This window comes from Mesoplodon densirostris, chromosome 4, assembly GCF_025265405.1.
Source record: "Mesoplodon densirostris isolate mMesDen1 chromosome 4, mMesDen1 primary haplotype, whole genome shotgun sequence".
Lineage (NCBI taxonomy): Eukaryota > Metazoa > Chordata > Mammalia > Artiodactyla > Ziphiidae > Mesoplodon > Mesoplodon densirostris.
In genome coordinates this window covers 39,100,988-39,128,698 of record NC_082664.1, presented here as the reverse complement: position 1 = coordinate 39,128,698, position 27,711 = coordinate 39,100,988, and the positions used below count along the sequence as shown (strand labels likewise).

General features: G+C 36.2%; 1 protein-coding gene across 1 annotated transcript in view; it reads left to right on the top strand.

Annotated features, from left to right (window-relative positions):
• SYNE2 (spectrin repeat containing nuclear envelope protein 2) overlaps positions 1 to 27,711 on the top strand; it is a 345,609-nt gene that overhangs the window by 182,568 nt on the left and 135,330 nt on the right. The window contains exons 46-53 of the mRNA XM_060096039.1: positions 8,947 to 9,102; positions 10,014 to 10,279; positions 11,289 to 13,386; positions 15,247 to 15,569; positions 17,761 to 17,905; positions 18,775 to 18,993; positions 23,846 to 24,111; positions 25,574 to 25,742. Coding sequence (XP_059952022.1) covers positions 8,947 to 9,102; positions 10,014 to 10,279; positions 11,289 to 13,386; positions 15,247 to 15,569; positions 17,761 to 17,905; positions 18,775 to 18,993; positions 23,846 to 24,111; positions 25,574 to 25,742 — 3,642 coding nt within the window. The remainder of the gene's footprint in view (positions 1 to 8,946; positions 9,103 to 10,013; positions 10,280 to 11,288; positions 13,387 to 15,246; positions 15,570 to 17,760; positions 17,906 to 18,774; positions 18,994 to 23,845; positions 24,112 to 25,573; positions 25,743 to 27,711) is intronic.

The following is a 27,711-nucleotide window of genomic DNA, read 5'->3' as shown; positions in this document are numbered from 1 at the left end:
AGGGTCTTTTTTTTTTCGGTTGATTTCATAATGAAATCAGAGACCATCTGAAAGGCTAGGGGCCTTTCTTCTTATGTGAACCCTGTACTGCAAATGTATTTTGAAATGTTGTCAGATCATGTGGTGTGAGAATATCAACATTCAGCCTCCTGATTGTCCCTGTGGAGAAGAAAGAATGTTGTTTTGTTTTCATTCTAAACATCCAAATGGGTACATTTTCCTGTAGCTCTTAAAGTGCTTTCTCATAGGTTAGAGATTGAAATGGGAAAGGCACAAAGAGCCACCCAGTAAGCTACATTTGAAAGAGCCTACCTGTTAGTCAACCTCTCACAATCCAGGGTCCAGTGGGACAGTAGCAAAGGTAGACCATTCAGGTGTGGGTCCTCATCGGCTTTTTATGGAATACATGATACACAGGAATGAAGAGAGCCTGCACTTCTGTTGTCTTCCTAGAGCAGAAATCATGGAGGATTAGAGGAACCAGATAGGGTTTTCTAGAAATGTGTAAAACAAGGTTAAATGCCAACGGAACACCTCTCTGGCCATAGGAAAAGACTTCTAAATCCCACAAGCAGTGTTAGATAGAGCTAAGGAAATATATCTTAAAGGATTTAGGGCCCTGTGGTGAAACTCTTGAAGCTGTACGTGTAAAAAAAACTTTCTTAATGGTATATAAAGAGCAGTAAATAAGTAAAAAAGGAAAAATACCTGAGTACTTTCTATCCTACTTCATGACATTGCTAAAGGGATTTGCTTAATAACTTTAAGATTAGCTTCTCAGACCAATTTTGGCTGTGAAACCTCCAAATTCAATAGAGTATATTGAAAACTATATAAAGATCATAACCCAATAAGATTTTTTTATTTATTAAGATTTCACTTAATCTTGAATGATGAGTTATTGATAATTTATGATACTTCATTAGAATGATTTTTTTTAGAGCAGATGGAGGGACTTAAGTCTTCAAATAATTTTTGCAGGTCTGGCCTAGAGGAATCTAGTTTTAATTTCTAATGACATTCTATCTTTTTTTCCCCTCTTTTGTAACATGAATCTTTTTTCTTGAATCTGTGCTTCTTATTTTCTCTACGCTAAGTACTGACTGTATTTACTTTATTCTATGTAACGTTAGACCAAGATCAAGAGCAGTTAAAAAAATTTTTTTTAATTTTCATTTTATTAAATTTTTTTATTTTTTAAGTTTTTTAAAATTGAAGTATAGTTACTGTACCATATTATATAAATTGCAGATGTACAATATAGCGATTCACAATTTTTAAAGGTTATACTCCATTTATAGATATTATAAAATATTGGCTATACCCCCCATGTTGTACAATATATCCTTGTAGCTTATTTTATACCTAATAGTTTGTTAATCCCCTATTCCTTCCCCCTAACTTCTCCCCACTGGTAACTACAAGTTTGTTCTCTATACAAGAGCAGTTTGAAAGTTGAACTACAACTGGTATAAGAGATCAAAATAAGCATAGATAAATATAATACAAAGTGACAAATATAAGACGCAGGTGTAAATTACTTAAGCAAGAGTCTCTATATAATGAATACATAGAGCACGTAAAAGCACAATTTACAGAATTATAAATTTGATTAATCAAAAACTATTGTGACAGTGAAAATAACCATTTAATTCATTAAAAACATTTATTGAGACCTCTTTTGTGCTAGTCATTCAGCTAGAAGTGAGAATACAGTTGTCACAGTTTAAAATCTAATACCAATTAAATATCTAATTAATGCTCATTTCATGTGCCTTTTTGGAGCCTAGAAGGGCTTTTATCAGATTATGTAAAATCATCTCCAGAAAAAATTTTAGGAAGTTTTATTTAATTTTATTATTTCTTTAATAAATTGCACTTGGTCTTAGAGTTGCTGAAAGTGTGATTGCACTTTTCAAAAATTGCCATTTTAGCATGTATATGTTTGAATCCATTGCCAAGAATTTCATTTTAGATGAAATTTAGGAGATATTTTAGATCCGGACCTTTGGCTGAATTTTTCTTTAATATCAAGAATATTAACGCAGACTTAGAGACAAAAGAAGTTACAAAATGCAGTCTGAAGGGTGTGGGTGCTTATGATCCAAGATCATACTGGATAATTTTACAGAGATGAATTTCTAAAATTTTTAAATATGAAAAGGCAAAACGGCCTTCCATTTCCCCCTTCCTATATAGGTTAAGTGAAGTAACAAATTAGGATATGATAAAAAATGAGGACTAACTAATCTCTTAAGATTCGAGGTGTCCATAAAAGGAAATGATAAAAAGGAAACACAGGGAAACTGATGCATTCTTCATTTATTATTTTTCTAAAAATTCATAAAGCAACATTACGGCTTAACCTGTATTGAATGATCTTTTTTGCCCACTCCTTCCCAAATGTCAACCTACATGACATAATTGCTCTTAAAAAAAAAAAAAGTTTGTCTATAATTACCTCTTTAATTTCCTTGTCATTAGGTATAATTTAGTATGTCTGAATCATTTTTTGTTCTTTTCAACATTTTCTGAGCATTTATAATTTCAATATTTAAGAAGGCACCCATAGAGAAATCCTGGAAGGTGGATGATCACAGATACAAAACATGCAAGGCGTCCAGCTGTGGGTGAGCGACCAGAAACTCAGGGAAGTCAGTACTAGAATGAAAAGGAGGAAAGAGTTTTCAGGCCTGGAGTAAATGATGTTTATTTCTGGTGTTGGTTATCCTAGTAAGTCAGTAAAAAAAATTTTGTAATGGAACATGTAGTTGGGCCTTGTGTCAACTCTGTCTTCCAAGTGTATTACTTTTGCTCTTCTGTCCAGGATGCAAATCTTGTTTCTTACTCTAGAGGTATTTTTCTCAATCCAAGATTTATTTCTTTACAGGACAAGTGACTTACATGGTATACATGGTATTAACATCTACAAGCAGCATGCATTTGAGAACGTGCTCCAAAGTCCTGAAATCTTAGGCTGAGAAACCTTAGAAAATTTCTATCCTAACCCTGTGTTTCAGGTTAGGGAATTAATGTCAGAAGATGTTAATCAGCCAAGTTCTCATTCTAGCAGAACTGGGACTAGAGCCAGGTGCCTCTGCCCAGCCTGATGCTTGGTGGTCTACCTCACAGTTTTATTGAGTGTGTTATGTGGGTTGTTCATTGAGGTTTAATATGCCAGTATGCTGTTTGACTCCAGTTCTCATGCGTGTTTCAAACCTTCTCTACTCTCATTAAGCCCAACCAAGCCCTGTTCCTGTCATTCCTAACAGATTTCTGGTCCACAGCTGCTAGATTGATGGGTCCTCAATTTCTTTCCAACTCTACTTTATAAACCACAAATTGTTAATCTTGGCAATCGAAGACTAAATGAAATTCTCTTATTTATCTATTTTTTCTAATGTGAATTTATCTATACATCCATTCAGTAAAAATTTCTTGAACGGGCAGTTAGGGTTCATCGGTGAGTGAAAATAGACGTGGTCTCTATTCTCATAGAGCTTCTGGTCTAGAGGAGGAGACATACATTAATCCACTAATTAACTGATGAGAGGCTAATTACAGCAACTAAAGGAAGGAACACGTTTCCATGATAATCTATAATAAAGGAGGCTGGCTTGAACTGTAGTTCTCTGAAGTTCAGAGAGCTTCTCTAAAGAAACAACACTTGACCTGAGACCAGCAGCATGGATTGGAGATAACAGAGCTCAGAGCTGGGTGTCAGGAGCACTCTTGGCAGAGAAAGTAGAGTTTCCTCTTGTGGGGGGAAAAAGCATGCGGAGTCAGAAACTGGAATAAGGCCACTGCATAGGGGGAGGAGGAGGGGAGAAGGACAGAGGTGAGGCCTGGGAGGTAGGCAGGGCTGGCTGAGTCTCAAGTGCATAACATTTTAAACAATATGCTAAGAGAAAGAGGCAGCCTCTGAGATTAACCTGATCTGCCATTCGGTTTTGTCTCTAAAAGTGATGGATGTTTGCTTATGCTTAGAATTGTTTTTTACTACTTCATGTTGGAATGCTTTAGAGAAGAAAGAAATATATCCTCTAGAGTATGTATGACACTGTCCCAATGTTGGCAGGTTATAAGTGATAGATGTAGCTTCTCAATGTCACAGAATTATTATAGCCACGGGGCCATTGCCCCTGTATGGGAAAAAGGATAGTGAAGCTGTCATGGTCTTTACCTCTTGACTGTGCTGCTAGGTTTGCGCAAGCCAGAGACAATGCTCAGTTACTTAAAGCTCAGTGTTTTAAATGTTAAAGTAAAATGTTTACTTTGTGAATTAAGGGACATAAAAATGACAGTATCACAGTCCTACCCTTTAGGAGAATAGATGATATTCTTTCTCACCTTCTGTTCTTTTCCAAACAGGCCAAACTCAAAGAAAAGATACATAGTTGAAAAAAAGCAACAGTTTTTTAAAAAGTAAATATAGTTAGCAATATAACAGAACCAGGCTTTTGATAGAATCATCATTTTCTACTTTAAATTTATTATTAACTTTGAAAATTCCATTTATGCTCAGAGGTTCAATATGTATGCTTGTTAAGTTATACTTTGTCTTAAGTTTATACTGATCGTAGATTTTTTTTTTTTTTAAAGAGAAATTCCAGGAGAAGTGGAGAAAGGAAAGAATCAGATGTCCCGGGGCTTAGAGTTCATAAGGGCTCATGAGAGTCCATGCATTGGAGTGGATACTTCAGAATTGACAGGGCCCTTGAAGAGAAAGGGAGAAAGGCCAACAAGAAAATCTCTAACCCAGAGAAAGGACTGGGACCTACTTATTCTGACTGCGGGTGGGAAAAGAAGGTCTCCCATGAGAATTCAGAACCACCCTATATCTCAAACAGGTTTAGAGTCCAAATCTACACTACTTGCATTGTGGAGCAATTCAAGTTAAGAAATTAACATGTAAATCAGCCTCTGTCTATTTATCTCCTTGCAGTACCTGGAAAAAGCAAACACAAATCTGCTGAAGGGGGCGCGGTCAGTTCTACCAATCAGGCCATAGGGATTCCCACAATGTAGTTAAAAAAAAAACAAAGTCTGATAACCCTGAGTTAGTATGAATCAGTCAATCAATCAATAACACAAAGGAACATTCCAGCAGAAGAGTCCTCATCACTAAAATTGAGAGAAATTAATACACTAGGGTAGTGAGACAGTGCAGCAGTTTGAAAGATATTATACAATAATACATTTTAAATGGTTAGTGACAGATGGATTTGAAATCATAATGAGAGAATAAAATACTTTGAGAAAAAAGGTTAGATTTGAAAAAGAACCATATGGAACTTCAATAATGTTTTTTAAGTCATTGAGATTAAGATTGCTCTGGCCAAGTAGCACACTTGATACAGCTTGAAGAGAGAATTAGTTCGCTAAAATATGTTAGAAAATTACCCACAATCCAACACAGAGCTATAAAGAGATGGAAAAGAGGACAGAGATTTTGAGGACCCAGTGGCTATAATGAGATGGTCAAACACAATTCTGGTAGGAGTTCTAGAAGGAGAGAATAGAGAGAATGGAGGAAAAGAAAGGCTGGGAATTTTCCAGAATTGAAGAATAATATGAATTCTCAATTTCAAGAAGTACAGAGAACCTTGAACAGGCTAAATAAAAATAAATTATTATGTAAATTATTACGGAAATACATTATATTTTTGAGATCTCAGGGTATAGAAGATTTTTTTCTTAAAAAGTCCCTAAAAGCAGGGCTTCCCTGGTGGCGCAGTGGTTGAGAGTTCACCTGCCGATGCAGGGGGCGCGGGTTTGTGCCCCGGTCCAGGAGGATCTCACATGCCGCGGAGCAGCTAGGCCCGTGAGCCATGGCCGCTGAGCCTGCACGTCTGGAGCCTGTGCTCTGCAACGGGAGAGGCCACAACAGTGAGAGGCCCGTGTACCGCAAAAAAAAAAAAAAAAAGCCCTAAAAGCAGAAGCCCAAACAGGAAAAGATTGATAAATTTGACTGCATTAAAACATTAAAGTCATATTCAACAAAAGATACCATATATAAAGTTTAAAGACAATCTACTGAGAGATAATAATTGCAGTACATAAAACGGTTAGAAGACTAGTATCCAGTATATAAAAGAGCACCAGAAATGATAACCAACCCAATAAAAAATAGTCAATGATTATGCAAAAGTAATCCACAGGAGGTAAGACTCATATGACCAGGGAGCATAAAACAATAATGATGTCAACTTCACACCCAATGTACTGGCAGAAATTATTGTCTGTTAGTACCAAATACCAGAGAGGATTAGGGAAAATACAAATTCTTTTACCATGCTGGTAGGAACAAATCAATAACTGTCTATCGAGAATCAAAAGGAATAATTTCAGTTCTAGGAAAACGTCCCAAAGAAACTCACACATATGTGCAAGAAGGCCTAAAACAAGGGTGTTTATCACAGTAATATCTATAATAGGAGAAGTTGGAAGCAATGATAATGTCCATAGTAGCCTGACAGACAAAAAAGTCGTGTTCATTCAGATAGCAGAACAGTATACAAACGTAAAATGACTGAATGGGATTTATATCTGACACCATGATAAACCTCAAAACATACCGCTGAGTGAAGAAACTAAGTTGTAAAATGATACATGTATGATTCCAATTTTATAAGAATTAAAAAAATATAAAACAATACTGTATGTATATTAACACATGTAGTCAAAGTATAAAGACAAGTATGTGTGGATTTTAGAATAGTGGTTAGTTCTAGGGAGGAAGAGATGAGAAAGGGTTGAGGATTGGGCTTTAAATTATATTTTTAATATAGAAAATTATATCAGTTATATCTGTGTCATGGGTAACGATTATCTGTTATATTCTGTTGTTTTAAATATATTTGAATTCTATTATAACTTAAAATAAGATGTTTCAAATGAGCCTGCAAAATAAAAATAACATACAGCTAAGGGTGATGAGCAAATGATCACTGGTTATGAAATATGAAAGAATCTTTCCAGGAGCCAATCAGGGCACGAGCCTGTGTTCTAACCTCTCGGACATGAGCAAAGGAATGTTACCTTTTAAATTTAAAATGTTCGTTTGAGGGATTCTGTTGCATTTTCTGCCAAAGTGGAAACATGGCTTTTGGATTTGTTAAACAAATGGTGTTATGGGCTGATTTCAGGTTTTTTAGGATGCTCTCCCTGACCACGGAAGGCACATTACAAATGGCAGGTTATAAATGTGGCTAGTCCTTAAGTGACCAGTCCATCAGGTAAGAGAGACCAGGGCTCTGAATTCATAATAAATTATTGATAAGAAGTAAAGTTTTCCTGGGTTTACTATCTATGCCTAGCTCAGGAACTCTTGCCCTACAGGTGGATTTGTTGGGTGCTGTAAGCAACAGTAGCCATCAGATTAAAAGGAGGCAGGTGTCCACCTCATAGAATTGCAGTTCATGGCATAGAGCACCCATTGGCCAATGAAATCAGTGGTGTAGCACCTCTGTCCTTTCCTCTCACAGCCTTCCTGGATCTTTCCCCCCACAACCTGAGATGCTGCCTTCCATGGAGATTTTAACCATAGTTTGCACAAAGAAATTGGAAATGGAGGAAATTTGCAAAATCATTTCAATTATTTGCAGCCTTGTAGAGGAAGTGACTTGTGCTAAGTGCCAAGTAAATACTTCAAAACCAGTAACACTGGTCAGCTGAATTTTCTTACCAGTTAGTATTGGTGAAGCTCCAGACAGTATCTGTTTTATTTAAATAAACTCTAATTTTAGAATAGTTTCACATTGACAGAAAGCTTGCAAAGATAGTACAGATAGTTCTCATATATCCCTTATCCAGTTTCCCCAATTGTTAACATCTTACATTACTATCTAGTAATGTATCTACTATCTACTACTAAAACAGCAATTTCTACCTGGTTTGGAGATGTGGACACATTTTATTCACAGACTTGATACCTCAAAGATTTTTACTGACATGAAAGTATATGGCAAAATTAAATGGTATTTTGCTTATAAAGTAACCTGAAAATAAAAACTAATACCTTAGCAAAATAATGGGAAATCTTTTAAAATTACTGATAAAGTTCCTGTTGTATGTAAGTGCTCAACAAATATTTGCTGAAAGAATGAATAAATGAGTTGAAATGGTGTCTCTATATATCCTATTGAGAACCTCAATTTCCTAGAGCTTTCAGAAAAGATCAGATTACCCCATCTATAACCTGTTCTGCCATACCCAGAATTGGAATTATTGCCTTTATGTAATCTAAGGCATAACATTTTTTTTTTTTAAGAAGGAAATTCCTTTTTTTTTTGTAAAGATTTTTTTGATGTGGACCTTTTTTTTTTTTAAGTCTTTATTGAATTTGTTACAATATTGCTTCTGGTTTTCTGTTTTTTTTTTTTCTATGTTTTGTTTTTTTTTGGCAAGGCATGTGGGATCTTAGTTCCCCGACCAGGGATTGAACCCGTACCTCCTGCATTGGAAGGCAAAATCTTAACCACTGCCAGGAAGTCCCTAGGCATAACATTTTTAATATCATGAAATTTTGGTATTTTGGTGTTTCCTTCATCTATCCACTTACTATTTTAAACTACCAGTGGGTACCATTGAATGCCTATTTATTTGCCCAACCCTCTGCATTATGGTGAATACTAAGTATAAACTTTGGAACTTTTGCTTTTTCCATATCCGTTTTCTTTCTTTAAGACTGTAGATATTCCTCAGTATATAACTGAGCAATGCCAGATCCTATGCTGTCTTGTCAAAAAAGTTTCATTTTTCTTGGGATACCAATATTAACATTAAATATTGCATGGAAAAATCCTCTGGTAGTGGCCAGATATACTTGTGAATAGTCTTTAATCCAAGTAAATAGAAGAAACTCGAATTATTTCATCAAGAAAAATAAAAAATTATTTATTTGGAAGGTAAACTGTTCAGCAATTAATCTTTTTATGTTTTCAGAATTCAGCTGTGGAAATGGTTTTGTCAAAACAACTTTCTCTTGATGTTCAAGAAAGCATGAAAACCACTGAAGATGAGCAGAAAGTCAATGAGCTGCAAAATCAACCTTTAGAATTAGATGTTATGTTAAGAAATGAACAATTAAAAGAGATAGAGGTATGGAAACAAGAAAAATACTGACAACATGATTGCATCATTTATCCAGTACAATACAATATATTTTAATTACCAAAAAATTGCTTCCACAGAATGAAAAGTCTTATTTAACCTTTGCCTGATGATCAGTTTGGTAACTGTATAATTATGTACTAATCAGTAAGTTGTATAAATCTTTCCATTTAAGAAGTGTAAGAGTTTAATGAACATTAGTCTTCTCTTTCACAGAGTTCCTAAAATCTTGCTTATTCAGTAAGAAAATTGGGAGATTCTGACTTGCCATCATTCCTTTTCTTAGTCCTATGTATTTTTCTGATTCTGACAAATTCCTTTTATTTTTCCTGATTATCAGCATGATGGGATACTCCTTCTTTGTTTTTACAGCTGTGTTTACATAGCTATGGAAAGGCATCTAAAAATCCAATACATGACCATGTTTTTTAAAATGACCCTTACAATTTTAGCTAAGTTTACGTAACAGTAAACATGTATTTTTTTTAAATGTATGTAAACATGTATTTTTTTAAATGACCCTTACAATTTTAGCTAAGTTTACGTAACAGTAAACATGTATCTAAAACAGGAAAGGGAGGGGATGCATGTAAGTAATAGAAGAAGATAAATCTTCTTTAGACATTTTAGAATCTTTTAACATAATAGGGTGACCAATTTGCTATTAAACATTAGACCAATGGTGAGTGTTAGTCTACATTTTAACATGACTCTAGTAAAAAAAAATCTTTTAAATGTCAGGACCTTAGTTTCTCTGTGTGCAAATGAAATATTTAAAACATCTTCTTGGGATAGAATGTGTTACTGAAAGGAAAGAGCAAAGGGAAAAAAAATAAATGAGTTAATTAATGAGTGAATGAGTGAGTGTATATTTATTGATTTCCTTGACTTGTTTTTAGGAATTATGTACCCAGTTGGAAGCAAAGAAAGCAGCCATTGAACCACTAGAACAAATTGAATATCTTAAGAAAGCAGAAACAAGTGCCTTGTTTCCCCACAGTGAAAGGTATTCAGTGCAGCACTTGGACAATCTGCTTCAGGCACTTATTACTTTGAAGAAAAAGAAAGAAAGCCAATACTGTCTCCTTAAAGATTTTCAGGAACACATCGTGGCAGCTGAATCCTCGATGAAAGCCTTGTTGACAGAAAAGGAAAGTCTAAAAGTGTAAGTATAAGAATTTAGGATGTGCATTCTTTGTGTTCAACCATAGGCTCCACTGCCTTGGACAGGCCCAGGGTGTTAAGAGTTTATACTATTAAAGAATATTATGATTTTAATACTACAGTGTGGAAATTAATTTCATATGGAAACCATTGAAGAAAATCTGTTGGTTTCATGCAAAAAATATATTAATTTTACAATTAAATTATATTAATTTTACAAATTAATTTATTAAACTATTAACTCACACTATAAATATCTGCGAAATAAGTTTAAGTTCTATGGAATTTAGCATTTTTTTGCCAAGAGATTATTCTAAACTATGGGAGGGGGGCAGAAACATTATCAGTACAATTGTTTAATATTAACATGCTTGGTTTAAATAGTTTGGAACATAAGGAATATATATGTATTATAATGGTTTCTTTTTACATGTGTGTACTCCTTTTGGCGTTGAAAATGATGGCTGAAGATTGTAGATATAGTCATAACTTGTAAACATTTTCTCATTATTAAAAAGTTTTATTTTATACTTTTGCCTAAATGGGGTTCAATTTCAGTGACATCCTTTGAGGAAACAATTTTATATTTAAAAGATTAGCCTGATGATTATACCTTCTTAGTCAATATCTTTATCATTTATTGTTGGTAAGATGATAACAAAGGGGTTGGATGTTGTAATTTCGCTTAGTCCTAGCCTAACTTTGTACAAGTACTTTACAGGTGACAGAGTACTTTTACATACATTCTTCCCTTCACTTTTCACTCCCTTCCTGTGCTTCTGCATTTTTATGATACTCATTTTATAGACAAGCTTTCTACATTGTCACACATTAATTGAGAGCTACAGTAAGCAAGATTCTGATTTTTATTTTAAGGACAGAGTATTCTTACAGACAACCTAATCTTCTCTTCTGTGAATTCAAAGCAGAATTAATTTCTTTTAATGACAGCTAACCTCCTGTTGATGTATAGTATATATTAATCAGCTCAATTTTTCTTCTTTTGCTAGGGGACCACTGGACAGTGCAACCCATATGGACAAAATTAAAAGATTACTGGCGTCAATAGAAAAAGAGAAAGATTCTTTAAGCAAGTTGAAAATCGAATGGGAAAATTTATCAAACTGTCTGACTGACATGGATAAGAAGTTGTTGGAAAGCCAGATGAAGCAACTTGAACATGGTTGGGAGCAAATGGAACAACTGGTCCAGAAGAAGTATTCTCAGCAAGTGGTGGGACATGATGAGTTTACGCTTCTCATGAGTAAGATCCAAGACCTCGAAATTTCTCTGCAGCAGCAGCAGCAGTGTCTGCAGTTAAGGCTGGACTCTCCAGAAGAAGAAGGGAATCAAAGCATGGTTGCCTTGGCCACTGAACTCCAGACTATCAAGCATAGATTTTCTGTGTTCAAGGGGCGAGCTGAACTTCAGATGAAGAGGATTTGGGGAGAAAAAGAAAAGAAAATTTTAGAAGATGCAATAAATAATTTGCAGAAGCAATTGGAAGCATTGGAACCATTAAACATAGAGGTGGAAAATCAGATCAAGAAGTGTGAAACCAGGTACAAGATGAAAGAGGCTATCTTATGGGTCAAAAATCTGTTAGGTGAACTCGTCCCTACCATTTCCCTTCTCCCAGACAATATTCTTTCACAGATCAGAAAATGCAAGGTGGTGCACGATGGCATTCTAGATAAGCAGCAGGTTGTGGAGTCATTGGTTGAAGAGGTTAAAGGTAATATTCCTAACCTTACAGCATATGAGAGCAGTGATTTAAATAACCTCCTACAGGACTTACAGAATCAATACCAAACGCTAGTTTTAAAATCAACTCAAAGATCACAGCAATTAGAATTTAAATTGGAAGAAAGAAGCAAATTTGTTGGGATAATAGGGAAGGTTCAACTTTCACTTCAAGGAAATGAAACACTGATGATCCCCAAGATGCAAACAACCTCCACAGAAGCTGAACTAGAACATCAGTATGTCACTTTGACCATTTCTAAGAAGGAATTGCAGGAAATTGAGAGTGTAATTGCAACACATCTTCAGGAACAAACAAACATCTGTAAAGATCTAAGTGTATTTGAAAGATTATTTCTAGATGATCAATTGAAAAATCTTAAGACTAGAGCCAACAGAACACAAAGATTCATTCAAAATAAATGTAATGAAGTAGAACACAAGATAAATTTTTATAGAGAATTTCATGAAAAAACATCTGTGCTTCAGAAGGAGGTTGACCAAATACAGCACAATGAACTGCTACTAAATGCAGAAATAAATCCAGATGTTAAAGAGGAGTTGTGTCGTCTTAAAGACCAAATCACTGGTATTCGATCTAGTATCCTACAAGTATTGAAACTCAGAGAAGTGTTTGACTGTATAGGACTAAATTGGGATTGGTCCCAACTTGACCAAGTACAAACCCAAATACTTGAAAAAGAAAAGGAACTTGAAGAAAAAATTAAGCAGTTAGATACATTTGTGGCAGAATATGGCAAATATCAGGCATCACTAGGTAAACTGAGGGCTATGCATCTGCAAGTTAAGGAAAGGGCTGAAGCACTGCTAACAACGCCTAACACCCCACCAGAAAGCAGTCTGCTCCATGCTCAAATTTTGAGTCAGAGAATCAGGAAAGTCATGTGCTTGTATCATGAAATAATCAAGAAATTAAGTGAAAATAAGGACTTTGATGACTCTTTCAAAGAGAAAGAAATGCTACAAATAAAGCTGTATACAGAAGAAAATGATAAGTTACACAAGGTTCTCCAAAATATAGTCCTGGAATCCCAACCGAAAGAAATGGATGAAAAGAATTTTCAGGACAAACTAGAAAATTCCTTACATGTTTTAAATCAGATAAAATCTCAGTTACAACAGCCTTTACTTATAAATTTGCAAATTGAACATATTCAAAATGAAAAAGTTAATTGTGAAATGTTTCAAGAACAAGTTCAGGCAGAAATGGATAGCATTAAAGCTGTGACTGTTCTTGAGAAGCAAAGAGAAGAAAACTCTTCTGAAGCTAATGATGTGGAGACAAAATTACATGACATTGAAGGTCTTCACATGCAGCTTAATGCAAGCATTGATTCGCGCACAGTAAGTTTTTTAATTAGGTGGTTAATGTATTTGTTGTAATTTCATGATTTTATGTTTTACTCTAGTTAATATCCACATTTCTCAAGAAGTTACACGTTCTATAGAAATACTCTGCACAGGAGAATAGCCATTTTAAAGAACTTCAAAGGTCCAGTTTATAATCCCAACTCATTCTACACCTAAATACAGTTCCTTACAGTTTGGAAAAAGATGAGTTTGATACCTTTATTTCTATATCCCTCGTAGCTTCTGTTGAGCTCAGAACCGAAAAGCTTGTGATTTTTGTTTGTTTGCTTTTCAGAAATAATAGAGTGTAGTGGAAGAAATATGGTATAAAGAACACAAGATAGGGCTTCCCTGGTGGCGCAGTGGTTGAGAGTCCGCCTGCCGATGCAGGGGACATGGGTTCGTGCCCCGGTCCGGGAAGATCCCACATGCTGCGGAGCGGCTAGGCCCGTGAGCCATGGCCGCTGAGCCTGTGCGTCTGGAGCCTTTGCTCCGCAACGGGAGAGGCCACAGCAGTGAGAGGCCCGCGTACCGCAAAAAAAAAAAAAAAAAGAGAACACAAGATAATAACTCCACATTTATTTAGAACTTACAGTGTCTAGGAAGTGTGCTGAACACTTTATCTTTAATCCTCATAGCAACTCTGTGAGATGGGTGCTATTATTAGCCCCATTTTAAAATAAGGAATTTGAAGCTCAGAAACATCAACAGTTTTCTCAAGGTCTTGAAATAGTAACAGAACCAGGATTCATGTTGAGATCTGTGTTATTTTAGAGCAGGGGTCATCAAATTAAGGCCCATGGGCCGAATTTGCCCACAGCACCTGATTTTGTTAATAAAGTTATATTGGAGCACAGCTATGCCCATTCCCTACTGGCTTGTGTATGGCTGCTTTCCTGCTAAAACAGCAGGGCTGAGTAGTTGTGACAGTCCGTATGGCCTGCAAAACCTAAAATATTCGGTCTGACCCTTTACAGGAAAAGTTTGCTGATCTCTGTTGCAGAGCGACTACAACAAACTCCCTCCTTTCCTGCAATATTAATAGGGTGGATATCTTAGGCATCATTTAAACACACTGTTCTTAATATAATGCCCTTCACTGTGTTTTCAGAATTGTCACACTGAATTTCTAGAATGGGGACGTTAACTCCCTTCTTTAATTCAAAGAGTTGTTAGACAATGTATTTGAACTGTTTTGCTAAGGTATAAATGCTATAGAAATATAAAGTCATATGAACCCTAATACATTCTTTAAATTGGTACTTAACAAATTCTCTGCTTGATTTTAATACAGTTTCCAGAAACAATGTACATAAATCCCCAAAATGATATGTTTAGAGCTGGACTGGAAGGGACCTCTAAAGTTATTTATTTCAACTATTTGTTATTTCAGTGAGAAGACTTGAGGTCTGGAGACATTAAGTGATGTGCTCAAAACTAAAGTTAGTGGCAGAGCCATTAATTTAAAAATACAAGAGGTTTGGTGGCGGGGGGGGTCTTTTCAGTTTTCTTCCCACAGATATTGCTTAAGGTTATATACATTAAATATATTCAATTGTTTTATGTAATTCATAGTCTAATACAAGAGTTCTAGAGCAGGAACATATATCATTAGACATGATTCATGAGATGTATTTTTAAATTTAAATTAGATTTCTTAGCAAATCTGGAAACCATTTTCTTTATGCAAAGAAAAACTTATCATTTTTAACTATTAGTGTAATATTATTAAACTATAAGTGTGAGATGCTCACTCTTTACGACACAGAGACATATTATGAATGTATCACAAAAATTCAAGAATGACAAAAGTGTGACGGTTTTCATCACGGCATTTAATCTTCCATTCACCAGAATGTCTTGAATGATGCTTATGGAAATATGGCACGCTATAATGAAGCAGTCTCCAGGGCCATGGGGCTCATCACTGCCCTTGAAGCCATCATTGTATCCCATAGAGTAGACCTTGATAATCCAGAAGAATCAATAGAGATGCCTCGCTGCAAGCAAGAGGAACTGAAGTCCACAATAGCAGACATCCAGGACCTCACTGAGAATTTGGGGACTATATCCAGCCCAGAAGCTAAACGACAACTTGAGTGTACTTTACAGGAATTAGTTTCTAGGAACTCAGCCATGAGGGAGGCAGCCAAAGTAAAGGAAGCTGAAGTAGAAAGGTAGGTACTTCTTTCTAAAGGTAATGCTTTAAGAACAAAATATAGATTTGTTTATAATTAACATGTACACATTAGAAATAATTTGGAAAATATGGAAAAGTAAGAAAAAAATCACTAAGGAAAACCATGGCAAATATTCTACTGCATTTATTTCATTTTTTCTTAATTAACATTGAGTACTTAGAATGTTTATAGAAGTCTGAGTATGGTATAAAGAATGATGATAAAACAAACACCTTTGTACCCAAATGTTCAAAGATAAACATCATGATTTTTGAATTCTCTTGGGTACTCCTTCCTTCTCCTCTCAGAAGTAACCATTATCCTGTTTTTTATTTACCATGCCCTTGCTTTTAAAAATATTTTTACTACGTGTTTGTGTCCTGTTTTCATGTACATGTATTCTTCTGTGACTTCATTTTTTCAAACTTACCATTATGATCCTGAAGTTTATTCATGTTTTTGTCTGCAGTAAAATATTCACTCACCCAGCTGTTGGCAAACATTTGGGTTGTTTCTAGTTTTTGCATTCACAAACAGTGCTTCTAGGAACATTTGCAAATGCAAGAGCTTCCTTTGGGTGTATCACTAGGATTGTGATTGCTGGGTCAAAAGGTATGCACATCTTAAATTTTTTTTTTTTTTTTTTTTTTTTTTTTTTTTGCGGTATGCGGGCCTCTCACTGTTGTGGCCTCCCCCGTCGCGGAGCACAGGCTCCGGACGCGCAGGCTCCGGACGCGCAGGCTCAGCGGCCATGGCTCACGGGCCCAGCCGCTCCGCGGCATATGGGATCCTCCCAGACCGGGGCACGAACCCATATCCCCTGCATCGGCAGGCGAACTCTCAACCACTTGCGCCACCAGGGAGGCCCGCACATCTTAAATTTTTAATTCCAAATGATTTTACCCATTTCTACTCAAACCAGCAACATATTAATGTTCCAGTTGTCCCATACCCTCACCAACACTTAATGTTGTGAGATTTAATTTTTGCCAGTCTGATGGTTAAGTGATACTTCATTGTGGTTTTAATTTGCATCTTTATTACTGTTAATGAATTTGAGCCTCTTTTGTGAATATTTCTTCATCTTTCATATTTCATCTTCTGAAAAATGCCTGTTCAAGACAATTTTTATTGGGTTGTCTAGCTTTTTCTTATTGATTTGTAGGGATTTATTCTACATTTTGCAGTCTAGTCTTTGTGTTATATGTGTTACAAATTATCTTTACAGAGGGGATGTCCTAATAAACATCCATCCTGGGTGTGCTCCGGGCTTTATCCTCTGTCCCCAGCATTCCATGTGAAGGTCAACAAAACTGAAACTCGACAAATGCCCCAAAGTGAAAAACTGGCCTTGGAGCTTAGCTTATTTCTCTGTATTTCCACTTTTACATAGTTTGGGGCCTCTGAATATTCCTTAATTCTTTGCCAGTTTATTATTGTGTTTTAAGAATTTTAAAAAATATATCTTTGATACCGAATTTTTTATTGTTTTCAGTGGGGGATTTAGGTTGTATGTTTTGTATACATAATTTTATTCAGTGTTTTTCTTAATATAGCACAAAATTGAACTATATAAAAATAGGCTGCTTTTGCTTTACTTTATAAAATGAACTCTTTTCCTTATTGTAAAAAAACTTCATATAAAAGCAATTGTAATTATTATATAATATTTTATAAAACGAATTGTTGTAACTTACTTAACCGTATCTTTTGTTAGCATAAAGTGTGTTCTGATTTTTGCCATTTTAATTAACAGTCTAATAAGTAAAAAGATTTTACTGTGTAAAAGGTTTTATAAGGTATAGGATAAATTTCTTATGTTAGGATTGATTCCTTAAGATTAATTGCAGAAGTTGGATCAAAAGATATGAGCATTTTTAAGACTAAGTGGTTTTCTACAAGAATTGTACCAATTTACACCTTATTAGCAGTGATCAAGAATGCAGTTTTCCCGTTTAGGTGTTTTAGGAACAGTCTTATCTGCCTGTTAAAGTTTGCATTAAAAGTCTCATGCAGGTCCTGTGAGGAGGAGGTAGTCAATAAATATTTGTTGAAATACACTGAGTAGCAAAAAGAGAATTACATTCTATTTTTTACTAAGTGTTCAGAATGCATTCTGGGAAGTTCAGAATTTATTGTACTAAATAAAATTTAACATCACTTTTTTTTTCTAACTGTGTCTCACTAGGTGTCTTGAAAATTACAAAGGCTATAGAAAAATAAAAGAGAAAATTTGCACTAACCTCAGCCAGATGGAGACAGTTCTTGGGCAGTCCATGTCCCCATTGCCAATGTCATACAAAGAAGCTTTAGAGCACTTGGAACAGAGCAAGGTAATAGAACTTGCAAATCTCAGTAAGACTATGTACAAAAAATTGGCAGAAAGAGCAGGTGGTGGCATCAGGGGATGTGGCTCTGATATGACCCACAGAAATCTTCAACCTGAGTTGTACACTCAACAAAATTCCTAAACCAAAAGCCATGGGGAAAATGAGGCATTGGTTCTGAGAAATTTAATCATTTGGGTTCACAGGACAGTCTTCTCCCCCGTAGCATCCTGTCCTTATTAATCATTCTTTCTAAAGCGTTACCTTGCATGTTGTTTTGTTGGACATCGCTGGATCAATGACAGAGCATTTAATGCAACTTTCAGAAATGCTAAATTCTGGTTACTTCTTATACTCTATTACTGAGCAATTTTAGTTTTTGCATATATTCATCTGTCACAGTGTATAGTATTATGTTATTAGCATTTGGATGAGGACATTCTAAATCTTCTGTGCTTATCATCTACCACAAAACAAACAAACACAAAACCAAAAAATATAAATAATGTGTTGGTGGTTGATTACAGTAAGCATTGTACAAATTAGCTATCTAGTAAAATACGAGACTTACATTAAAATAAGAAAATGAACTTCTAGGATATTTACCATGGAAAACACATTTTTACTTAGAAAAATTGGTTTATAGGTCATTATTTGTCCCCATAGTTCCAAATTCATGTGCAATATAATAATACATAGATGCTTCTCATCTGTCTCAAACTGACTTCCAAAAGGACTAAAAAATGGATTATGTAATACTTATGGATGATTTTAAAACATTAATTGTTCAAGACTAAAATAGTTTATAAGTTTCAGAATAGTTCTGACTTCAGAAAACTTCTATCCCTCCTATTCCTTTTCTTTTCTTTCTTAAGGCCTTCGTGTCAAATCTTACGTCAGCCAAAGAAGAGCTCATGAAAGTACGACAGGTCCTCAGACACCTGAGACCCATGTGCACAGATAGTGACAGCCTCTGTTTACTCAGAAGCACATCTGCTCTATGGGAGAGATGGCTGAGTTTGATGGAAGCTGTTAAAGAATGGGAGTTGTGGTGTGAAGAACTGAAGCAGGAGTGGAAATTTATCCATGAAGAAGTAAGTGCTTTATTTGCAACAGTCAAACCATACAGTTTACTAACACATGTCATTTAAATTGTTCTATTATTTTCATTTTTTTTAATATAAAACAAGTCCTCAACCTGTACCATTTGTTTACATCACATGTATGGAACATGTAAATGTTTATAGAGATCAGGTCCTAGCAAAATAATCTCCAAGGAATTATTCAAGAATGATTCAGATTCTTTCATGACAGTGGCATTTTTTTGGTGTCAAATAATTCTTAGAAATAAGTGGCTACTTGCTCATAGGAGCTTTAAAATCTTTATCATGCAGATAAGCTAAGCCCTCTTAAAAATGTCTCTCCACCACACTAGGTTAGAATAAGGTAATATTCATAATAACCAATTAATTTTGAAATTAATTACAGTGGTTAACTGTGGAAATTAACTACTATTGTTAATAAGTATTGACCTAAAAATATGTGTGATGTTCTTTCTGAAGACTGTCTCAAAGAAAACCTCCATAATATATATCGATCACAGATGTTAATTTAACCATGGTTGAAGCCTTAGGCATCCCATACATTTAGAAAGAAAATTTTAAATAGTATAAAAATATCTTAGGGTATTCTTTAATCTTTCCAAAGGACCAGGTATAAATGAGGTACAAATCAGAACATTAAATGAAAACCCTTCTCTCTTATTCCTGTTAAAATTTCTGCTGAATTTACTTAAGACAAATATAATCAATACTTGATTAGCAGTAGGTCACATTGCCTTAGGATTTAAACGTTTAGCACTATCATATTTTCCTGCTTAAAATTTGTTATTCTTGAAAATGAATATCATTTTGATAGTGCTGTTGGGGTTTGGTTAGTAAATAGTCTCTTGAAAGTTAAAACTCCAAGGAACTTTGTAAATTGTCCTTTTAGCAGGGCCACTAGCCTCCAGCTCTTTCCCATCCACAATGGCACAGTTTACTGAGGTCCTTCTGTGCAGTGTGTTCCTGTGTGCTGTGCTAAGAAGGCAGTTCAGGGAATTCCCTGGTGGTCCAGTGGTTAAGACTTCACACTCCCACTGCAGGGGGCACGGGTTCCACCCCTGGTCAGAGAACTAAGCCGCGAGGCACGGCCAAAAAAAAAAAAAAAAAAAAAAAGAAGGCAGTTCACACATGATGCCACTGAATCTTGGCATGGCCCTCAGGAGTTACCTATTATCACCATTTCCTAAATGGAGAAGCTGAGGCACTGAGAGATTTAAGTTGGTACAAGCCTCCAAGCTAGTGATTAAACTGGGGCTATAGGCTGGGGGCCACATCTATTTTGCTCACACTGTAATTTTAGAATCTGAACAGGGCTTTGCACTTAGTGGGCACTTAGTATTTGTTGAGGGGCAGCTCTTATTCACGTCCAGGTTTAGGCTAATCCTAAGCTTATTGTTCTTCTTATTTTATTACATTATCTTTCTCTTGCCCTCTACCCACTGGCAATCATATTTTAGTAGTTATTTAATAGTAGTTATTTTTGTAGTTATCCATATAAGCATTTGACAATATCTGCTAACAAAATGTGTTTTTCAAAGAATAACACCAACAAAATATGTTCTCACGTAATAACAATAATAACAACAACTGCTAACACTTTATGGGCACCTAATTGAGCACGTGTCAGGCATAGTTCTAAGCACTTTACATGTATTTACATTTATCCTCGCAAGAATCCTATGAGGATGAGATTATCATTCTCATTTTATAGATGAAGAAAATGAGACACAGTGAGATTAACTTGCTCAACTTCATAAGTGATAGAAGATTCAAATGTACACTCTGTTTTTAACCACTAAACTGTCAACTTAAATGATTTTTACACATGTCAAATTGATGTAAGATTTTAAAATAGCTTTTATCCATTCAATAAAATTTATATCATCTAAATACCTGTACATGCAAGATTCTGTTGGCATGGTTGGTGATTTTACATCTGACAAAATGAATTTCTGTTTTTAAAAACGTCCGTACTAATACAACAATCCAGTATCTTTATGGAAGAAAGGTTTTGTGTAAGTAGATTTTTGAAAACTTAAATGCTTTTTTAAATTTACAAATTCAAAAATTAATTTAAATTTTGATTTACCATTTTTTCCCCCTAAAATCTTACCTCCCTCTTTTCTTAAGCAGAATCTGCTTAATTTAATTATTCATTTCTGGTTATTCAGGATCATCATTTTATGCTTCACTGATCACAGTGTGCTAGAATAAAGGCACGTCTTCAAAGATATGGGAGGGGTAAGGCTGTCTTCTTCCCCTTGTACCAAAGATCCCAAAGTCTTTCCTGTTTTAGTTTCTGTTTTGGCTGCTTACAGGTTTTTCCGTCTCCTTCTCTGTGTTTAGTCTTGGAACAACTGTGGTTCCTTCTCCCTTTCTAGACTCAACTTTATAAATGACTGTGAACCTAAAAGTTCTATAACCTGTCCAAGGAAAATCATCCAGGGGCTGAAGAGTGAATGCATAATCTTTATGGCAACTATTTACTTATTTGGGGGCTGCCATCAGTCTTTTTGGTATAAAGTTTGCTGCGTTTTGACAAGTACATACAGTCACATGACCACCAATGAAATCAAGACTTAGAACATTTCCACCACCCAAGAAAGTTCCATATGCCCCTTTGTAGTCAGCCCCTTCCATTACCTCCAGCCTGTGGCAATTATTAATCTGTTTTGCCATCTTTAGAATGTCATATAAACAGACTCGGATAGTTTGTGGCCTTTTGAGTTTGACCTTTATTCCTAAGCATAATGCATGTGAGATTCATTCATGCTGCTGCTTGTATCAGTAGTTCATTTCTTTTTATTCCTGAGTAATAGTCTGTCAGACTCATGCACAGCAGGTAGTTTATCCATTCACAATTTGAAGAATTGCCTGGCTTTTGGATAAAATTATTGTCCTAAAAAAAATTATTCTTCCCTCTTGTGTTATCCTCCTAATGACTTACCAGCTTTACAGCAGAGAGCAGAACCTGAGACAGGGGCTTGTAAGCAGATGGTTTATTTTGGAAAGTGATCCAAGGGAACAGGAATGGGAGATAGGAGAACTGACACAGGAAAGGTTAGAGCCTTTAGTCGCTTTACTGTTATTGGATCCTGGTTGCTGCAGTTGCCCATTTATGGTTATCGCTGGCCATGGAAGGACCCAGAGATGCTCCATTAAGTCCTGGATTACGGACATAGTTCGTTCAACCCCAATGTGTACTGGAAACCCTAGGTGGACAATTACCTCTGTCAACATAGCAATTCCTTTCTTTGCATGCTTGTTCTTTGGTGGGGGAGTGAGGGGACTGCTAAATGACCCAGTGGAACCTGTATCCCATTCCCTGGTGGAAGTGTAGCTGCCTGCTTGAGACCTAGGACTTCAGTTCAACTGAATTTAGGTTTGAGGGGATGGAAAGCACGAATTCCATAACTGGGTCTCTTGGAGAGGGGCCAATCTACACATGTAGATTGGGTACACATGTACCCATGGATTCTAGTGATTGGGGACCCAGCTGGAACCTATGGCCCAAGTGACAGGGCAGCTTATGCCATAGCCTGGTCCTGCAGCACTGCCTCCTCAGCACTGGCGGCATTCTGATGAATGGATCTGAGCAATAGTCACCAGTATAGCATACACGGCTGCCAAAATCCCAAAAGGCCCATCCAGTGCTGCACCTCTTTCTTGGCAACAGAGGTGCAAGACTGAACAGCTTGATCTTTACCTTATAGAAGTCCCCTGGCATGCCCCAGACTACTGGCCCCCTGGGAACTTAATTGATGCTGGGGTTCCTGAATTCTCATAGGCTTTATATCTCACTCTTTGGCATGTCTTACTGGACATCCAGGTCCTCATTTAACATTTCAGTTAGCATGATATCATAAATGTAGTTGACCTCTGTGATATTCAGTAATGTCAAGATTGCAGGATGCCTGACTCTGTCTGAACGTAGAGCAGGAATGTTGGCAATGCTGGGAGAGAATGTGGTAAATGTACAGTGCTGCTGAGGAGAGGGCCAGAGGATTTGAAGAGGGAATAAGAGGGACCTGATTTTCTGTCTTTGTTCTGAGTTTCAGGGCTAGTAGAACTCCACTTTCTAGATATTTGATTTATTATTGATAGGTTATGTATTTCTGAGTTCTGCATTTAGCTGTGGTTGAGAAAGACATGAGCAGTCCAGTAATTTGGGCTGCTTTCCCATTGGTGTAGGTGAGTGACAGGGTATTGAGGGCTTACTTTTTTGAGCATTGGATGTGAAAGAAAAGAGGCCTGTAGAAGAAATGCCCAACCTCTTCTACTTCATGGATGCAGTTTGGTGGAGCTCATTCTAATTAAGGGGTATCTCAGTCAGGAGAAATAATTGCTTTAATAAAGCAACTGAAATTGGAAGGAGAAAGAAATTATGAAAATACTCAGTAGCATTTCCTTCAGCTCATAACAGCAATACTTCTTTTTTTTTTTTTTTTTTTTTTGCGGTACGCAGGCCTCTCACTGCTGTGGCGTATGGCTCACGGGCCTAGCCGCTCCGCAGCATGTGGGATCTTCCTGGACCGGGGCACTAACCCGTGTCCCCTAGCATTGGCAGGCGGACTCTCAACCACTGCGCCACCAGGGAAGCCCAGCAATACTTCTTTTTAATCACACATATACATGATCAATAGCTGGGAACTATGGGATTGGGATAGTGGAGAGATAATACTCCCAGCTGGACGAAGACAAATATTACCTTGAACTGGGATGTGGCTTTGGGAATCCTTTGAAGAGCCAGTATGTAAAAATTATGATTGCTGAGTCCTGAAGTGGTAAGAATATATTTTACTTATTTTAGCCCCCCCCCCCTTTTTTTTGCTTATTGAATTAGATTGAACGAGAAGCAATTATTTTAGATAATCTTCAAGAAGAACTCCCTGAAATTTCCAAAACAAAAGAGGCAGCCACCACCGAGGAATTCTCGGAGCTGCTGGATTGTTTATGCCAATATGAAGAGAATGTGGAGAGGCAGCAGCTGTTACTGGCCCTACTTCTGCAGCGCATAAAAAATATCCAGAACACTCCTGAAGGCTTAAGGGCTGTGGGAACTGTTTCTGCATCTCAAGAGATTATGTCTATGCAAGAACGTTGCAACAAGTAAGATTTATGAAAAACTATTAAGGAAATATGCTTGACAACTCAGGAAAAATTGAGAAAATATTTAATTTCTAGAATATAAAAATATTATAGAACAATGACAAATGATATGACAGAACCAAGTTGCGTCAACACTGATAGGTATAAAAATGATGGAAATTAATTTTTTATTGGAGTATAGTTGCTTTACAGTGTTGTGTTAGTTTCTACTGTACAGCAAAGTGAATCAGCTATACATATACATATATCCCCTCTTTTTTGATTTCCTTCCCATTTAGGTCACCGCAGAGCACTAAGTAGAGTTCCCTGTGCTATACCGTAGGTTCTCATTAGTTATCTATTTTGGAAAAGATTAATATTAACGATAATTAAGCACACATTTTCCATCCTGGTGTTTCAAATTTTTTTTAATGTTTGCTGTTTTTCTAACTTAGTAATACATATTCATTATAGGAAGTTTAGAGAATGTGGATAATTATAAAGATTAATATAAAAACCACATTTAATTTTACCACTCATCAACAATCACTACCAATCACTCATCTTTCTTATTATGGCTGTACTTTTAAAAAAATTGTGATCATAATACTATACTGTTTTATATTCTGCTGAACCATTTATAAGCAGATTATATTTATTTTCCTATGCTATTAAATGTTCTTTAAAATGTAACTGTATAATATTTCACCATGTGGGTATGCTATAATGTACTTAACCAAGTCCCTAATATAGAACCTTTAAATTATATGTAATTTATTTTACTTTTATAAAACACTGGAATGAATATTCTTATGCTAGAATCTCATTGTGCATCTGTGATTACTTCATTGAGAAAGATGCCAAGAAGTATGATCATCAGGTCAAAGGATATATCACTAATATCTTTATAGCTAGAAATACTTACCAGATAGCTCTCAGGAAAGATTTTGCCCACTTAAACTCCTCCAATAATATAATGGCTGCATCCACAGTAAATGGGGTCAGCTTGGATAGAAAGGCTAATTCCATCATCTATGACTCCAAGGGCCCATGCATGACTTCATTCACATCTCTGAGTCACATTCAATTGAACTCAAGGATTACGAGGAAAAAAAATATGGCAATTGGAATGTAAAGTGTGAAAAGAAGATATTTTGGGATGAAAGTTTTAGAGAGTTTTTTTTCCTCTTTTTTTAAATTAATTTTTATTGGGGTATAGTTGCTTTACAATGCTGTGTTAGTTTCTGCTGTACAGCAAAGTGAATCAGTTATACATACACATATATCCCCTCTTTTTTGATGGAGTGATAGAATTTGATGTATGTTTGTATATATAGTATATATACCATTGAAAACTGGTACTTTTCTCTCAGGAAAAAAAACCTTTTGTGAGCTATGCAGACATTATATTAATTGTTGAAATAAAACTATTACACAGAAAAGTGGGATAGAGGAACAATTTTATTCTGATGCTATATTTTAGACTTTTCCAGAAGGCTCAAAAAAATAAGGAATTGATGCAGAATGAAATCCAAGAAAGACATGCCTTTACAAAAGAAATAATTACTTTGAAGAATTCATTTCAGCAGACTACAACCTTTTTCCAAAATATGGAATTACAAGACCACCCAGAAAAGGCAGAACAGCTTGAGGTAAGTGAGGAATGAACTAGTGAATGTGGCTGATACAGGTCTGAAATCTTGAGTCCAAAGTTCTTGGAGCAGAGGTAACCCTGTGGCTAGTGTAGAGGGAATCTAGAAGAAGAAGAAAATGTGGGCAAAGGCCCTGTGACATGGTGTGGGCAGAGCCACAGGAGATCAATATGGCTGGAGTACAGAGAGCAGAGTTGGGACTAGGTCAGGAGGTAGGCCAGCAGCCCTTTTCCAACCACATTTCAAGTGTGTTTGGTGTACAGGGGTCTCAGACCACTCTTGAGTAGTATGTAGGACTGCTCACTTTATAGGATATAATATCTAGTCTCTGAGAGGGATAGAACTGTTTTTACTCACAGCACTTGCCACCAAATGTGTGAACCTTTTTTCCCCCCACACCAACCTATTCCCCAACTCTCCAGACACCAACTGGGACACCAATTCAATTCTGCCACTAACTATAAAGAGTTAGTATTGACCCCCAGGTTAAGGGCTCAGTCCCACAAGTCTGCCCCCGCTTCAGATGCCACCCGTACTTCTTCTTCTTTTTTTTTTTTTTTTAACATTTTGAGAAATGCTTTATTCAAAAAAATCATGTAAATATTGTCTTCCATAACTTTAAAAAGATGTTCAAACAGAAAAGAGTTAACTTGAAAAAGCTATTGCATAGAAAATGACACAATACAAATAACAGATTTTACTTTGATATGTAAATATAAACTAGAATAATCTTGATTACAGAGAGACAAAATCATATGCCTCCATAGAAGAAAATTCTTTGGTTAAAAATAGCCAAACTGCTTTTCCCTCATACTTTCCTTAAGACATGAAATCTATTTTTTTTAAGTATTTGGATTCCAAGTAAAGAACTTCACTTTTTTCTTTTTAAATAGAAACACCACCTGTACTTCTGACTGACAGGCTATAAAACAGCAGCTCCCACGACCCCATCCTCAGGTTTATAAATTTGCTAGAATGGTTCAGAAAACTAGGAAGGCACTTTACTTACTATTACTGGTTTATTATAAAGGATACAACTCAGAAACAGCCAAGTAGAAGACATGTATGGGGGAAGGATGTGGAGCTTCCGTGCTCTCTCTGGGTGCGCCACTCTCCCAGCACCTTGACGTGTCCATCAGTCCAGAGCTCTCCAAACCTTGTTTAAAGGTTTTTATGGAGGTTCCATTAATAGACGTGATTGATTAAGTCATTGACAGTTGGTGATTAACTCAACCTCCAGCCCTTCTCCCCTCTGGAGGTCTGGAAGTGCGGTTGAAAGTTCTAGCCCTCTAATCACACAGTTCGTTCCTCTGGCACCAGCCCCATCCTGAAGCTGTCACCGCCCCCCCCACCACCAAGAATCTTCTCATTACCATAAACTCAGGTATGGTTGGAAAAGACTTGCTGTAAATAACAAAAGACACTCCTTTCACCCCTATGCAGGAAATTCCAAGGGTTTTAGAAGCTGTGCCAGGAACTGGGATGAAGGCTAAATGTATTTATTGTATCACACTATCTGTGCATAGGCTCAGGGTCATTTTCCGAACAATCTCTTCTCATTCCACTAGGTGGTAACAGGCAAAAATGACATTTGGCAGTTTGTTCAAAAGTTGCATGCTGTTATTCACCAGAGCTTTTGGTATCAATGTTGCAAAAGGGAACTTACTCTCCCTCACAGAGGCAGTCTTCATGGGGAAGCCATCTAAGTGTAGCTCTGAATGAAGACCTGTACTCCGGGCTAGGTCTAGATAAACGAGGAGCACTCTGTACCTCAAACCCTACCTTTCTCTGAATGGCACTATTCTTTAACTTTTCCTCTAGACTTGTTCTCTGCTGAGGGCTAAGAAAAGGAAAGCAGTGACACATCACGGAGTCATTCAAAATCGTAATCATTCTTCAATGTGGTGACTCAATCCATTAACACAGATAATGCTACTGAACAGCTACTGTAAAAACAAAAGAAAACCCA